The sequence below is a fragment of the Papilio xuthus genome, unplaced genomic scaffold (genome assembly GCF_000836235.2).
Source record: "Papilio xuthus unplaced genomic scaffold, Pxut_1.1 DF829660.1, whole genome shotgun sequence".
Lineage (NCBI taxonomy): Eukaryota > Metazoa > Arthropoda > Insecta > Lepidoptera > Papilionidae > Papilio > Papilio xuthus.
In genome coordinates, this window is record NW_013528989.1 from 942971 (window position 1) to 958066 (window position 15096).

The 15096-nt window shown below is 32.8% G+C and overlaps 3 protein-coding genes across 3 annotated transcripts in view; 2 read left to right on the forward strand and 1 right to left on the reverse strand.

The window, feature by feature from the left end:
- The first annotated feature begins 4425 nt into the window (after positions 1–4425).
- Positions 4426–7341, forward strand: LOC106115183 (uncharacterized). The gene is made up of 4 exons (XM_013308505.1): positions 4426–4514; positions 5272–5398; positions 5715–6743; positions 6827–7341. The coding sequence occupies exons 2-4, from the start codon at positions 5282–5284 to the stop codon at positions 6941–6943; spliced, it is 1263 nt and encodes a 420-aa protein (XP_013163959.1). The 5' UTR covers positions 4426–4514; positions 5272–5281; the 3' UTR covers positions 6944–7341.
- Positions 7342–7729: 388 nt separating this feature from the next.
- On the reverse strand, positions 7730–10015 carry MED20 (Mediator complex subunit 20). Its single transcript, XM_013308691.1, has 4 exons — positions 9854–10015; positions 9648–9790; positions 9048–9307; positions 7730–8148 (listed from the first exon to the last, which is right to left on the reverse strand). The coding sequence occupies exons 1-4, from the start codon at positions 9865–9867 to the stop codon at positions 7939–7941; spliced, it is 627 nt and encodes a 208-aa protein (XP_013164145.1). The 5' UTR covers positions 9868–10015; the 3' UTR covers positions 7730–7938.
- Positions 10016–10361: 346 nt separating this feature from the next.
- Herp (Homocysteine-induced endoplasmic reticulum protein) overlaps positions 10362–15096 on the forward strand; it is a 6021-nt gene continuing 1286 nt past the window's right edge. Inside the window, exons 1-3 of the mRNA XM_013307918.1 lie at positions 10362–10754; positions 14121–14551; positions 15000–15090. Coding sequence (XP_013163372.1) covers positions 10620–10754; positions 14121–14551; positions 15000–15090 — 657 coding nt within the window. The 5' untranslated portion in view covers positions 10362–10619. The remainder of the gene's footprint in view (positions 10755–14120; positions 14552–14999; positions 15091–15096) is intronic.

Consider the following 15096-nt stretch of genomic DNA (forward strand, 5'->3'; position numbering starts at 1 on the left):
GGCATAAGCGAATTTGAACTATACACATAGCTCTAGTGATGGATGTGTTTTTAACTAGATGGCGCTACTCTCTCTTTTAATATTATTGACGGTTATTTATAGCCAGAATTATTTTACGATGTTTTCGAGGTTTAGGCTAAGTGCCATCTGCGCTCGGCCACCTCAAGCCCGGTGAAGCTGTAAATGCCTTCTCAAGGCAAACAGTGGCAATCAGTCACAAAAAAAAAAAATTACGATGTTTCGTTGTTAGACCATGGGCGTCGCCAGGTATGGCGCTAGGGTTACATTAAATTTTTTACAACTAGCCCCCCCACACTCACTTGATCATCGCCGTTATCGCCTGGTTTTTCCCTTGGTGTAGTTTAGGTTTTTAAAAATATGCAATGCCAGTTATAACGATGCAACATGTTTGCCTGTTACAATTTTTTACAACTCACAAATTGTCGCTTCAAAACGCTGTGTGAAAACACCTTAATCATTGTCATTATAACAAGAAGATAACGTGTCCTTAAAGTTCCACACAGAAGACAGGCGTCAAGTGGAAGCAATTCCGCGTTTCGTCTGATGAGTGTGCGTCCCGGAGGCCTCATTTAGTCCTCTTTCCCTTCCCACCCTTTTTCTTAGAAGGAAAAGATGGGAAGTGGAAGTGGACTTTCCGGATGAGAGGATGCATAGGAAGGGAAAATATTTGCTTTCTGTGTATCCTCTCCTCCGTCGATTAAAGGTAGGCAACGCATATGCGATTGCGTATGTCTATGGGCAACGGTCACTTCGCTATTTCAGCGATTTCGGGTGGCCGATTGCTCGTTTGCCACCTTTTGATATAAAAAAAAAGATATATAAGTTTTAAATCTACGATATTTAACAAAACATTATAAATGAATAATTAACTAAAATATGTTATTAAAAGGAGTCCTTTTAGGCAAGGTTCCGAAGATACTGGCAGCGTTCCCCATTTGTGTAGCTATACTAATTCTTTGTCCGAGCTGCCAGCTCTTCTGTCCCCTGTGATATCGAGTAACTTTTTTAATATTTCCTTGAAAGTTTAAATTAATAATTTTAGTATAACATCTTGTAACTTGTACCACACAGGACTGCGTCGGTCTCGCATCATTTATTAGTTGAGTTCCGTTATATCGTCGACTATCATGCACTCGACGAACGACGAGCGCACAGGAAATATGATAAATATGAACAATACTGTACTGTACTGTCACATACGAATTTACGTTGAAATGTTATAAGTTGCTTAACTGACATATAAAAAGTCAAATGACTATCTAGTGATATAATCTAATCAAATTTACTAATTGTACATCTTCCTTTCAATACTATAGTATTTTTAGTAAATACTAAATGTGTCTAAAAGTGTATATACATAAAAAATAATTTAATTTCAGAAGTTTCGAATATCTATATGCAATTTTTTTATATTTTCAATATGAGCGAAAAATATTCAGTACCAACCGACTCAATTGTTTTTCTGTTCCACGAGTGCGTCGTAGCCAGAGTCTATCGGATAAGCAGATGACGCTCAACGATGTCGGGACGAAGTCACGTCTTAGATGAGAGATACTACGAGGACATTCAACGATTTATTTACTTTGTCTCGTAGGAAAAGCTTTTTAAAAGACAAAACCTCGACGCGACAATTTGATTACAAGAGACGTGTGGTTAGAGAAAAGTAAATAGTTTTTTTTTTTTAAATAAATCTTACAAATACCATAACCAATGTTAAAACCAAAATTTCAAATAAAGAACTAGATCGATTCAGTCTTTACTAATATAATAAATATTATAAAACGGAAAAGTTTGTAGTTTTGTATGCAACGAATTAACTCAAAAACTACCTGACCGATTTTAAAAATTCTTTTGACGCTAGTAAGCCACATTATCACCGAGTAAAATAGGCTACTTTTATTCCAAGATTTATTTTTAAATTCTGCGCAGACTAAGTCACTAGCAAAAGCTAGTATGTTAAAAAGAAGCTATAAATTTAATATTATATTAACAAATGTATTCCTTCTCTTTCCTTCACTTAAAGTAATATCTCCCTTCTCTTCCATGTAACGAAATATTACTAAATGGGGCTCGTTCTTGAAAATACAATGCATTCTAGTTTAATCGTTTTGTTTTAATTTATTTATTGTCCTTTAACAATAAATAAACAAGCAATTAACGCAGGTTAAGTCAACTAGATCCGACAGAAATTATATTCAACGACCGGATAAAGTTTGACCGAAGCCAGCCCGCATCCGCGCTTTGCATAAACTGCCCGCGGAATATTGATGATTTTATGGTGCGGTATTATTATGGGTAAACAAGGGTATATCGTTGCGATATTGAAACGATAACGTAAACATGTATTTACATTTGCAATTTTTAGAAATGGCTTGAAAATCACGATATCACAAAAAGTAAGCATGAAGTAATATGCTTTGGTTCGTCTTCCTGCTTTCCCGTTCTTTCACTATAAAGAATGGATTGGAAAAGAAAGAAAATTTGACGGAGGGTGGATGTATGATACCTTTTTTCTTAAAAAAGTTTAGACCAATTGTTACTAGTATCCTTTTTGGAGAGCTGTAGAGGTAAAGTAAATCGGAGTTATTTTTTTAAATAACTATAAAAAGAGTAGTAAGAAAATTAGGAACATCCAATCTTCTAATGTCTGCGTCTTTGTTTCATATTGTTCAGAATAAGCCGACGGCCGTTAGCGCAGATTTCGTTGTTCTCTATTGAATTTTAACTAAAGTGGCCGCTACACGGAACTGAGCAATTTGGATTCGAGCCAATGATCTAAAATGGTATTAGAGCCGTATCGTTACTATGATTTGTGTACAACATTCAGATAAATCATCCTTTTTCCGAACGAATGTATTTTATGGCCTCATAAGTACACCGAAATTTATTATGTTGGTATATGAACTAATTATTTTTAATTGCAATTGAGTGCATAATAGAGAAATCTTTTATGCCAACAACTTTATACATTTAAAAACTTTAAGAATTAAAAACAAAGGACTCATTTTTTCAACTCGTTTAGACATAAACAAGGTAGAGTTTAGAAAAGAGAATTATTATTACATATGTAAAATTTAATAATATATTGATACAAGGGAGACTTCAGTAACACGTGTTAGTGACAATAGTCACTCGAGTAATAACTCGAGTTGGAAACACAACCCACCCCAATCCCCGTATTGGGGAACTAGTGAAAATAGTTGTTAAAATCACTAAAGAAAGCTCGTTCGATAATGTTTTAGTTATTCATAGACGAGATAATTAATTCACAAGCAATAGCATGTATTTTATCCAAAAGTAGCTGTCGTCAGCGACTCCGTCCGCGGGGAATTAAAAAAAACTTAATAAGAAGTCTATAAGTTTACCAAACTATGTTCTACATCTATGATAAATTTCAGCGAGATCCGTTGAGTCGTTCAAAGATATCTTCGCACAGACATCCATCGTTCTATATATCCACGTAAACATTCGGATTTATAATATGACCATATAGGGTATATGGTTTTTATAAAATAATGTTATCTATTATATATAATAATTCATATTATCTACTCTGTGGTAAATGTGACGAGAAGAAGAAGAATTTATTGCGACGCGTATTTACGACTACAGGTCAATAAATCCGATAAATACAAACAGCAAAGTCAAGAACATAATACAGATTGATTTCATTTGAAAACAACCATATCAAAATTAAATAACTCTTCAACAAACCGCATGTATTAACCAAGAATGTTTGTTGAATTGCAAAATCATTAACGTTGCCAATTAATACTAAATCCTATTACCTAGATGAATTCAGTAAGCACCGCCCACGATTGATTTAATCCCCCGCGCTAATACCTTCACAATAATCCTCTTACAATCACAATGATACGAAACTTCGAAGTATTAATTTTAACATCCTCAATTACTATAATCTATTCAATATAGTGGTGTAAGGAATAATGTTACATCAAATAATTTTACGATAGCGAACGACAACTAATACAAACTTCAAGATGTAAACGTACCTTTTTTGCGAAGGCATCGAAGCGCTGAATCCTCTTGTACACCGCCATACATCTCTATCAGCCGACATATTTGAATCTACCCCCTTCTTACATATAATCTCTTTCACAAAATCCATCCACACTTTTTTTGGTCTTCCTCTACCTTTTTAGTCATCTTATATATGGGTAAATATACGTATGAATTTCTAAAATCGAAAAACACATAAGGTACATGGCGGGGATCGAACCTAGACAATACATTTTGGTCCGGTCCGGTTAATCGTTTAGTGTACTAATATTCTCTTAAGAATATTAAATCAAGATTTAAATCAACACAGAGTGCGATCGCATTATTTATATTGCTTCCTATTTTCGACATAGATCTACTTTCTAACAATTTTCAAACGTTCATCCGCCACATGTGACGTACCACGTCAATGACAAATTAAAATTGACATTTGACATATCAACACAAAAACAAGGTTCCAGGAAATTTAAAAGGTACTTAATTATAATTTTGTAAGTTAATATTTTTCATTACATTACGTCATCTTTATATGTACGTAATCAGTAAATAATTATGTATTGTAGAGAGTTTACTAATAGTTAAATCAATGTTAAGTTTGCCAAAATTTCGTTCTATCTACGTAAAAAATAAACTTATTGTTGGTTTTGTCTTGTAGATTATTTCAGCCTAAAAATAGTAATCTTTAACTTGAGATAAAAGTATATTTGGCAAAGACAATCAAAATTTATCAATGCACTAAAAGTAATGCAACTGATAACAGAATAAATATTTGCTTGAGTTTTTATTAACTGTAAATTTCTTCCGAAACATCTGTTCATAAACATAATAATATCTATGTTTTGTACAAAATTACTATCTTTATTTTGTTTTCAAAGTCTCGAATGTATTATGCTGATATAGTTTATTTAAATCGTTTTATTATATATGTTTTGTACTGAGATAATGAATTAGGCAATACCAAAATGTAGGTCTGTGAACTCTGACTACCCCTTTGGGTTACTGGTGTGTTATGTTGAGCTAGCTGTCGCCTGCGCTTTTATCCGGGCAGAATTAAAAGAACTTAGTAGCCTATGTGTTCCTATAGTCTATACATCTGTGCCAAATTTCAATGAGATTTGTTAAGGCATTATGGATTCTAACAAACATCCATCCATCCATCCATGTATACTTTCGCATTTATAATATTAATAAGATTAAGATAAAGACATCATACTTCTTGTTACATTTCAGAAATATTAAAATGACATTTGAAGATTTTAAAACATTGAGAAATATATCTCCAGCACTTACTAATGAAAAATTAACGAAAGCTCTCTCTGACTGGTTCAAGGAAGAAGTAAAATTTACACATTGGGAGGTACAAAACACATAGAATTATATTTCACAATAAATAGTAACAGCAAAGGGTCTTTTACCCATTTTTAATAAATATATTAGTAAACTTTCACAACAGTTTACTAATATAATTTAAAAATAATTTTAATTAGTAGCCTAGAAGAACACATCTTCCAGACTATGTTCTACATCTAAGACAAATTTCATAAAGATCCATGCAATAATTCTGGAAATACCTTTTAAGTTTTAACTAACATCCATCCATCCATTCAAACATTCACATTTATAATGAATACGAACATTTATAATATTAGTAAGATTATTCATATTAATTTCAGTATGTCAGCGATACAGGCAAAGGTGATTCATATTTAAGCGAGGTTATAAGGATAAGAATACATGGTGAAACACAAGAGGGCAGCAAAAAACATGTACAAGTAGTCCTAAAAACGATCCCTAAAAATGTTTGTAGACGGTTAACATTTAAAAGTCATGAATTCTTCAAAAACGAAATTATATTCTACAAGAAAGTATTACCAGCTTTACTCAGATTTCAATCGAAGAAAAACATGAAAGAACCATTTGATAAATGCGCAAAGCTTTTCCTCACACATTGTGATGGTGTTAATGATGTTATTTGCTTAGAGGATGCATCATTAGAAAACTATGGAAGTGCTATTCGACAAGAAGGTATTGATTTTGATCATTGCATGGTAACTGTAAAGAGTCTAGCACAATACCACGCAATATCTATAGCTATGAGAGACCAAGAACCTGATGAATTTAATAGAATAAGTAATGAAATATTTGAAACATACTATGATGAACGATTATGGGATTGGTATAGTCGTTTTTGGAATCGAATTAGTAATATAGCGATTGATGCGGTAGAAAAAGAATATCCTAATACTATTTATGTTGATAAAGTTAAACAATTTGCGGTACCTGACCGTTATAAAGACATGATTAGAGCTGTATCGGACAAAACCAATGGTGTTATATCCCACGGTGATTCTTGGACAAATAATTTCTTATTTAAATATGAAAATAATCGTCCAATCGATGCTAAGATAATCGATTTTCAATTAACTCGATGTGCGAGCCCTGTTTTGGATTTGGTTTTCTTTATTTATGCTTGTACGAATCAGGAATTAAGAGAAAAACATTACATTGATTTATTGAATTATTATTATAAAATACTGGCAACACAGATAAAAGATATGGGCAGTGATCCAGACAAAGTTTACTCTTATGACATTTTCATGACAGAGATAAAGAAATATTCATACTTTGGACTTGCATTCAGTTTTGAATCGACGCCATTTATAATATTAGCACCTGAAGATGCTGTCAATATGGAAATGAAGGTAGTTTAATAATTTATTTATCTTTCTTGTTACTGTAAAATTGTGAAAAATGATTTTTAATAATCTGTCTGAAATATTTACAGGGTGAAGAAAAACTCAACATAGATGACTTTTGGCAAATAGGACCGTTTAAAACTAAAGAAGGTAGACTGAGAGAGGCTAACAATGTTGTACACTGTGTAGATAATGGTTATATATAACAATAGGCTTTAAGAGATAAAATAAGTAAAATAATTGTCGAAAGGGCGGCAAAATTTGACACTTGGCAATACTGTCAAAAGTAATGTGACAATATATTTGTTTATGGTTTATTGAGATTGTCTATGTTGTACATTTTGTTTCGTATTTATTTTATTTTATTTAGAAATAAGTCACAAATAATGCTATCAACAAAACTAACAACATGATGTGATCAACAGTTCCATATTAGAAAATTTTAATATGATGTCATATCATATTTCATCATTATTAATTAAATCTTCCAACAAATTCAGTTTTTATGAAGTTATTTAAAGTTGGCCAATTTGGTTACCTATTTAACATTCCTTATCGTTAACCCCACCGAAATACGTCTTTTTTAAACTTTTTATAATTTTTTGTCCAAAAAAACGACACAAAATTATTTACATAATATTATGGCTTTGTTGCTCTTTACCATATGCTATATAATTTTATACATATTTTTATTAGTATTAAGTATTTTTTTTTAAAAAGAGAATAAAGTTTTAAGGACAAGCACTTGACTTGCAATATGCAGGTCCTGGGTTCCTTATATTTTCCTTATATACTATTTAGTATCATTATTTACTTAGTATTGTGATTTTATGTAATAAATGTTTTACCATATTAAATAGTTTTTTTTATTAACACCACAATTTTGTCTACCATCTCAACATATCCCAATAGCGTAAATGCTGAAAGATTTATATAATAGTTGCACAGAGTATAATAAAATTCAATTTCAGTCAACAAGTTTTTGTCTTTAATTGAGAGAAAAAAATTACACAAATCCGTCTGCATGGAATTGGATAAAACTATTAAAAGCCTTTATGCTATTCCAGGGTATAGGTTACCTATATCTGTTCCACATTTGATCCTTTATTGAGCCGTTGTAGAGATGATAATCCATCTATCCATACATTTGCACTTATAATATTACTAAAATAAATGTCACTTTTAGCACAAATCACTGTCACTAATTATTTCTCATTCCAGTAACTTTTCTATAAGCACTAAAATGTTCTAGATATTGGTATATTGTATCTATAGGTGTATAAATTTCATTCATCCTGCTCATTAAATGTTGGGTAGGCTGGACTGGAACTGTAGGCCCTAAGAGACCTTGTAGGAACTCTCGGAGTAGACCCCAGACAGCATTGGCCATTACACATGGACGATATTCTACCTGGAATATTAAAAAAAAAAATTGAGGTTAAAGGTTGCTTTTGAACATAATCAGTGTTACTCAAAGTTCACTTGTGTTGAAGGAGAAACAATATTTTGGCATTGAAATTTTTGGAATTGTTTTGTGAGTTTATCATACTACTAGCGGTCGCCCGCGACTCCGTCCGTGCGGAATTAAAAACAATCACAATGAGAAGCTTATGGTTTTTTTCTAGACTATATTCTATTTGCTTTTTTAATATTAGTAAGATGTGCATGTGGAACATTGTCCAGCAGTGTCTAGCTATGTGGTTTGTTATCACAATACCAAGATCACCCCCAGAGATACCCAGTAACATAAACGGGTTGCAGGGTTCTTATGGTGAAATGGGTTGCCTAAAGTGTCCCTTCACCTGCCCTCACACAATCAATGTATTAGATGTGTTGCGTAATCTGTAGTCCCTACTTCTATTACTACTACTTATTGTGTGTTAAAAAAGCGTATTGTTAGCTCAGTTATTTGATAGACAAACACAGAAGATAGGCGTGAAGTGGAAGCAATTCTGCGTTTCGTCTGATGAGTGTGCGTCCCGGAGGCCTAATTTAGTCCTCTTTCCCTTCCTACCTTTTTCTTATAAAGAAAGGATGGGAAGTAGAAGTGGACTTTCCGGATAAGAGGATGCATGGAAAGGGATTTTTTTTCCGTGCATCCTCTCCTCCGTTGATTAAAGATAGGCAACGCATATGCAATTGCGTATGTCTATGGGCAACGGTCACTTCGCTATATCAGCGATTTCAGGTGGCTGCTCGCTCGTTTGCCACCTTATGAAATAAAAAAAAAAAAGACAGAGGGATGACATTTTTGTCCGAGTGTTTTTGTTGTAAATCTATGGTAATACACACAATAAATGTTATATTTACCTCAACCAATATACCCTTAAAGTTCTGATTCATTGTTACAGAGCCGAGTTTAACACAGAAATCTCCCAGTTCAAATCTTGGCCCTTTGCTTTCTATTTTGGTCTGCTTCTTTGATGTGTAGTGCTGAGATAATTTCATCATTAGTAAATCAAATAATCCATCGGCTATCACATGAATGTTTTTTGTACCACTTTCTAATATTGAAAAAACTGATGCAGGTTGTTCCGAGTTGTGGAGTATGTGAACTGTTTTGGTTGTTCCTGAAAATTATGAAATGTTATTTATTATTTTATGTAAATAAAAGAGATATAATTTCCTAATTGAAAATATACATTGAAATTTTTAGTCACCTCACTATTCACAATTGCTGAATTTGCTTATACTACAAGCCTGACAGGATTGTATATTAACACACAAGCTTAAACATGAGACTGAGAGATCTATGCCAAATTTCATCGCTATTTATTTAGCTGTTCTGGAGATACCTTCAAACAAACATCCATCCATCCATCTAATCATTCACATTTATAAAATTAGTAAGATATAAAAATATAACCCTCATGTAGTTCGATAAAATATTAACTAAAAAGTAATATTTACCCATTTGTGGATGAGACAAGTAGCTCTCACAATCAACTAAAAACTGTCCTTGCTGCGACGCACCTAATGCTAGTATACGTTTCGTAAGTAACTCGATAACATATGTGCCGGTTTTGTTTTCTGGGACTGGATATTGCTGCAAACTAAAGTTTAACTTATTTTCAAGTTTCACATCAAATTGTTGATCAAACAAACACGGAACTTACACTGTAACTCCCATTTTTGACTTCGCATATGATCGTGGCTTTGCCTCGTTTCATAAAAGTATGTGGAAATAACTTCAAATATTTATTACATTAATAATATAACAACCGCTAATATATTCCAAACATCAACAACCATCGACAAATGACATTTGACGCGACACGCCGAGCTTTCGAGCATCTGACAATGAAGTGTTGCCGCTTACTGAAATAAATTTGTACTCATCGTATAGGGAACGAATTATTACTAAAATGATTCAGCTGATTTTATTAGAAGTTAATGGATAGTTTTTTTTATATATTATTTCCTCCATAAATTCCAATTAAAATAAACTTTTTATTACATATAAAACAACTTCTTATTGGTTTCCCTTAATTTATCCAATGAAATTGTTTTTAATATCATGACAATTTATTTTTACCAATAAAACCGAGTAAAACTTATGACAGAATCAAATTTAATAACATCTCAGTCCTAGCTGGACCAATGAATAGCCGACAAATAATTTATGAGGCAAATTGACAAGTACGGGTACTCTTTACCTCATATTATTTTACGAAGTATTTATTTACGTATTTTAATCCAATTCGGTTTGATGATTGAACACATAGTATTAAAATTGGCAAAATAAACTGTTCAGTATTACGTCAGACTTAGTTTTACATTGTATTCGCGAGAAAATTGATTGAAAGTGCTTGTAATACGCCGAAATAAAATAATTCGTCAGTGTTTTTAGTATAGTATTATCTAACATTAAAATCGCCTAAAATGTTATCGGATAACGTGACACTGATTGTGAAGGCTCCAAACCAACAAATAGAGGACCAGAATATAGAATGCCAAACATCATGGACTGTGAAACAATTAAAAGGACATTTATCGGAAGTTTATCCCAGTAAACCAGTAAGTTTTTTTTTACAATTAATTTTACATTATTTATATTGTTACTATAGTGTTTTTACGTCGTGACTTCCTTGTTCTTTAACTACACACTAACAATAATTATGATACTTTGTTTTTTTCGCAACCGGTTATGGATATCATCTTCATTGAATATGAATCTTATAAAAAGCGTAAATCGTCTTATATTATCTTGTTGATCTAGGGTTGATATAAAAAGATAAAAACAGACAAAATCATATTCAGTAACTTATTAGTGTCCAAAATTTGAATAATTTAGCTATAGATTCACTTGTTATTTAGGATCTTAATTGTGTTTGGGAAATTATTTTAAAGACTTCCTACCACATACAAAATTAATGGCTATCTAAACAGTTCCTTAGTGTTGATATCTAAACCAAAAACTTCACCCTAAATACTTAACAACTCAAAGAATGCAGTTAGTTATTATAATAATTTCATCATACACTTATAAACTGAATATTGTATGTATGAACATTAAGGAACATTTATTCCAAGTGGATTTCATATAGGAGGAGTTGAGCAGGAAGGGATAATATCCTCTTTCTGTGTATCCGCTCCACTTTCAATTAAAGGTAGGCAACCCATCTATAAAAGTAGGTGTCTATGGGTAGTATGGGTAGCCTCTTTCTATTAGTGAATTCAGATAGTTGCTTGTTTGTTTGCTACCTTATATTACAAAATATGTTATCATTGAAATAATATCAGCAAATAATTATCTTGCAGATATAAACAGTGATTTAGGCAATGATACAATAATATCTCACAATATTTAAAAATCTAAATAAAATTTCGTTATATAATTACTATGCAGAGACCTTAATATTGCAGAAAAAAATTACTTAAGCAGTTGCCTGTGTGGAATTAAAAAAAATCTAGTAATAATTATAGCTTATGTCACTCATAGATAGTGTAGCTTCAAAACACTGATAGAATTATTGTAATCAGTTCAAAAGTTTCAAAGCCTATTTATAACAAACAATCAAATCTTTCCTTTTTATATGTGAAAAAAAAAATATTTTTTATTTATTTATTTAAAAACTGCATAGCATCCTTACAGTATACAACCAATTTGACACTATACACACTTTACATGATAACATATTTTATAATAACAGTAAATAACACATAACAATGATAAATAAAAAGAAAAAAAAATACATAGATAAACAGTGCAAGAATATATCAACGCGTAACTAAAACATCAATATTCAGTAGACTATGTCTTCTTCCAATGTTCTATATGTATGCCAATTTTCATCCATTCAGTCGTTCTGGAGATACATTCTAACAAATATCCATTCATCCAAACATTTGCATATTAGTAAGAAGTAAGATTAATAAGATAGATTACAATTTACACGAGTTTATGTTAAACAACAATATTGTTGAATGGCAGGATTCAAAGTCAAGACTACATAATTTGATGTGTCCTATTAAATTAAAAACAATTAAAAAACAAAATCCACTGTAAATATCATTATTCTATGCATTACGCACACATTAATGTAGTATCAACAGTATTTACAATATAGTACAATGAAACAATACTGAATGAGTCAATGTTATTCAAACAAACTCATTTCTTATCAAAACCTGTGCATATTGTTAAAAAAATATAGTTAAATGGCATACCATTTAACTATATTTTTATGACCTTGTTAAGTCTATAAATATAACAAATTGATATCAAATAATTTTTCTAGAACTATGTTAGTACCTTTTTAAAATAAAAAGTTGTATACTGTTTTTCATATTTTTTTATGTATGTGAGTTTGTATGTAGAGCGTCGGTGGCTCAGGGGTCAAGCACCTGACCTGCAATCTGCAGGTCCTGGGTTTGAATCCCGCCACGTACCAATGTGTTTTTTGATTTCCAATTTACATATGTACATTTATCCGACGTTCTTACGGTGAAGGAAAACATCGTGTTGCAATCTTTACATATCTCAGAAATTCAAAGATATATGGGTGAAGTCAACCAACCCGCACTTGGTCAGCGTAGTTGACTTTGGCCTAATCACCCTTAACTTAGGGTAGGCTCCGAGCCCCTCAGTGGGGATGTATAGTGAGCTGATGATGATGTGTTTGTATGTATGTCAATTCAATTATCATCTTCTGTAAATTATGATTGAATCATTTTGACAAGTGAGGTTTGTATTCCTTTCTCTGAGTGACATACAGTTAGTTATGTTTTTGGTTTTTTTTAAATTACGTAGCGTCTTTTAAACTTTGTTTAATTCGAATTATTGTTGACTTTTTCATGTGTAAAGGAATGTGATTGTTAAATATACAAAATTCATAGACAAAACATGGTATCAGAATTTTATAAACAGTCTATAACATCCCTTTTCAAACATTCCAATTGGAACAAAGTTTACTATTGTTATTATATTTGTTGGAAATGGTAACAGTTTTTTACAGTAACATTTTTTTTTATATCATAGGGTGGCAAACTTGCGAACGGCCACCTGAAATCGCTGAAATATCAAAGTGACAGTTGCTCATAGACGTATGCAACTGCATATGCGTTGCCTACCTTTAATCAACTGAGGAGGGGATGCACAGAAAGAAAATAATTTCCCTTCCCATGCATCCTCTCATCTGGAAAGTCCACTTCCACTTGCCATCCTATCCTTATAAGGAAAAGGGTGGGAAGGGAAAGAGGACTAAATTAGGCCTCCGGGACGCACACTCATCACGCCTGTCTTCTGTGTGGTCGAGGTATTTCACCGAGCGAGCCGGGCCAATTCGTGCGAAAATGTTAAAGCGGGCTCTACCACTGTTAAAACATATTTTTAAATTAATATTACAAAAAAATTAAGAAAAAACCTGTTGTCTACTTCTAAATAGAATCGAATTTTTATCTATTTTATGATAAAATTGTTTTTTTATTGAATGGGTTTGGTTTTTAAAAAGCATTTCATTCATGTTCATGACATCTTCATACACAGTTTCTAGATACATGTGTAAATTGTGAGAACAATAAAATGATAATGAACAATAAAATATGGGTGACCAATTTGTTGATATTGTTTTGTCTGTTTGATTATATTATTTGTTGTAAGAGAACAAGATGACATTATGTTCTATGTATCAAAAATAAGTATATAAGTTGTAAATATGCAAACACTAGCGGTCGCCCGCAAATCCGTTTGCACGGAATTTAAAAATAAACATAATTAGTTGCCTATGTGTACTTCTATGCTATGTTCTACATTTGTGCCCAATTTCAGCGACATCTATGCAGCCGTTCCGGAGATACCTTCTAACAAACATCCATCAAACCAAACATTCGCATTTATAATATTAGTAAGATTTATAAATAGAATATTATTTTTTTCCACAGAAAACAGACGAGCAGAAAATAATTTATTCCGGTCAATTATTAGATGACAACACTATACTAAAAGACGTTTTACGATCTTACGACAGTGGTATTGTGCATACTATGCATTTGGTCTGTAAGCCATCGCGCAACATGACCAAGGAGAAGACCGAAAAGACCACAGAGACCGCGCCAACAGCGCCACCTACCGAAGGACGGCAGACAGAGACCACATCGAGACCGGAGACGAGACAGAATGATCAGAATCACAATGTAGAAATGCAGAATTACAGGAATTCATTTGTTAACAATTATGGAAGGGTGCCGCCTTATCCTAATTATAATTTCGGTGAAGGATATTTACAAGGACCAAATGATGCTGCAATGTTTGCAAATCACATGATGATGGTGCAACAGGCGTATTTGCAGTATATGCAGCAATATGCCAACATGTAAGTATATTTACTATGATAAACTGTTATTTCATTGTACTTAAAAGTCCTCCACACTAAATATTTGTTACTTCAATATTGGAAACATATCTCCATTTCCCATCTCGATGTATTTCTTTTTAAAGAGAGTCGGAGGCTCGTGACTTGTAATCTGCAGGTCCTGGCTTCGAAACCTGCCACGTACGATTGTGGTTTTCGATTTACATATGCACATTTATCCGACGTTCTTACGTCGTGATGCAAGCTGTACATATCTGCGAAGAAATTCAAAGATATGTGTGAAGTCAATTAACCCGCACTGGGCCAGTACGGTTGACTATGGCCTAGTCACCCCTAATTTAGGGTAGGCTCCGAGCCCCACCATTGAGGTGTATAGTGGACTGATGATGATTTCCTTTTTATGTTAATATAAGTGATATATTTTGACAAACTTGTATTGGTCTGTCAGGCACCGAGTTGCAACAGAACAAGGCGAGGTTCCTGGGGCGGGTGTTGCGGGGCCTGTGGGGGGTGTTGCGGGCGGGGCGGAGGCGCGGCCGGCGCAG

What these genes read in the sequence shown, in the direction of transcription:
- LOC106115183 (XM_013308505.1), top strand. Translation starts at nt 5,282, where the DNA reads ATGACATTTGAAGATTTTAAAACATTGAGAAATATATCTCCAGCACTT. An exon ending in TAAAATTTACACATTGGGAG is followed by an intron (nt 5,399 to 5,714) that starts GTACAAAACACA and finishes TATTAATTTCAG; the next exon opens with TATGTCAGCGATACAGGCAA. An exon ending in CTGTCAATATGGAAATGAAG is followed by an intron (nt 6,744 to 6,826) that starts GTAGTTTAATAA and finishes AAATATTTACAG; the next exon opens with GGTGAAGAAAAACTCAACAT.
- MED20 (XM_013308691.1), bottom strand. An exon ending in CTTGTCTCATCCACAAATGG is followed by an intron (nt 9,308 to 9,647) that starts GTAAATATTACT and finishes CATAATTTTCAG; the next exon opens with GAACAACCAAAACAGTTCAC. An exon ending in TTAAGGGTATATTGGTTGAG is followed by an intron (nt 8,149 to 9,047) that starts GTAAATATAACA and finishes TTAATATTCCAG; the next exon opens with GTAGAATATCGTCCATGTGT.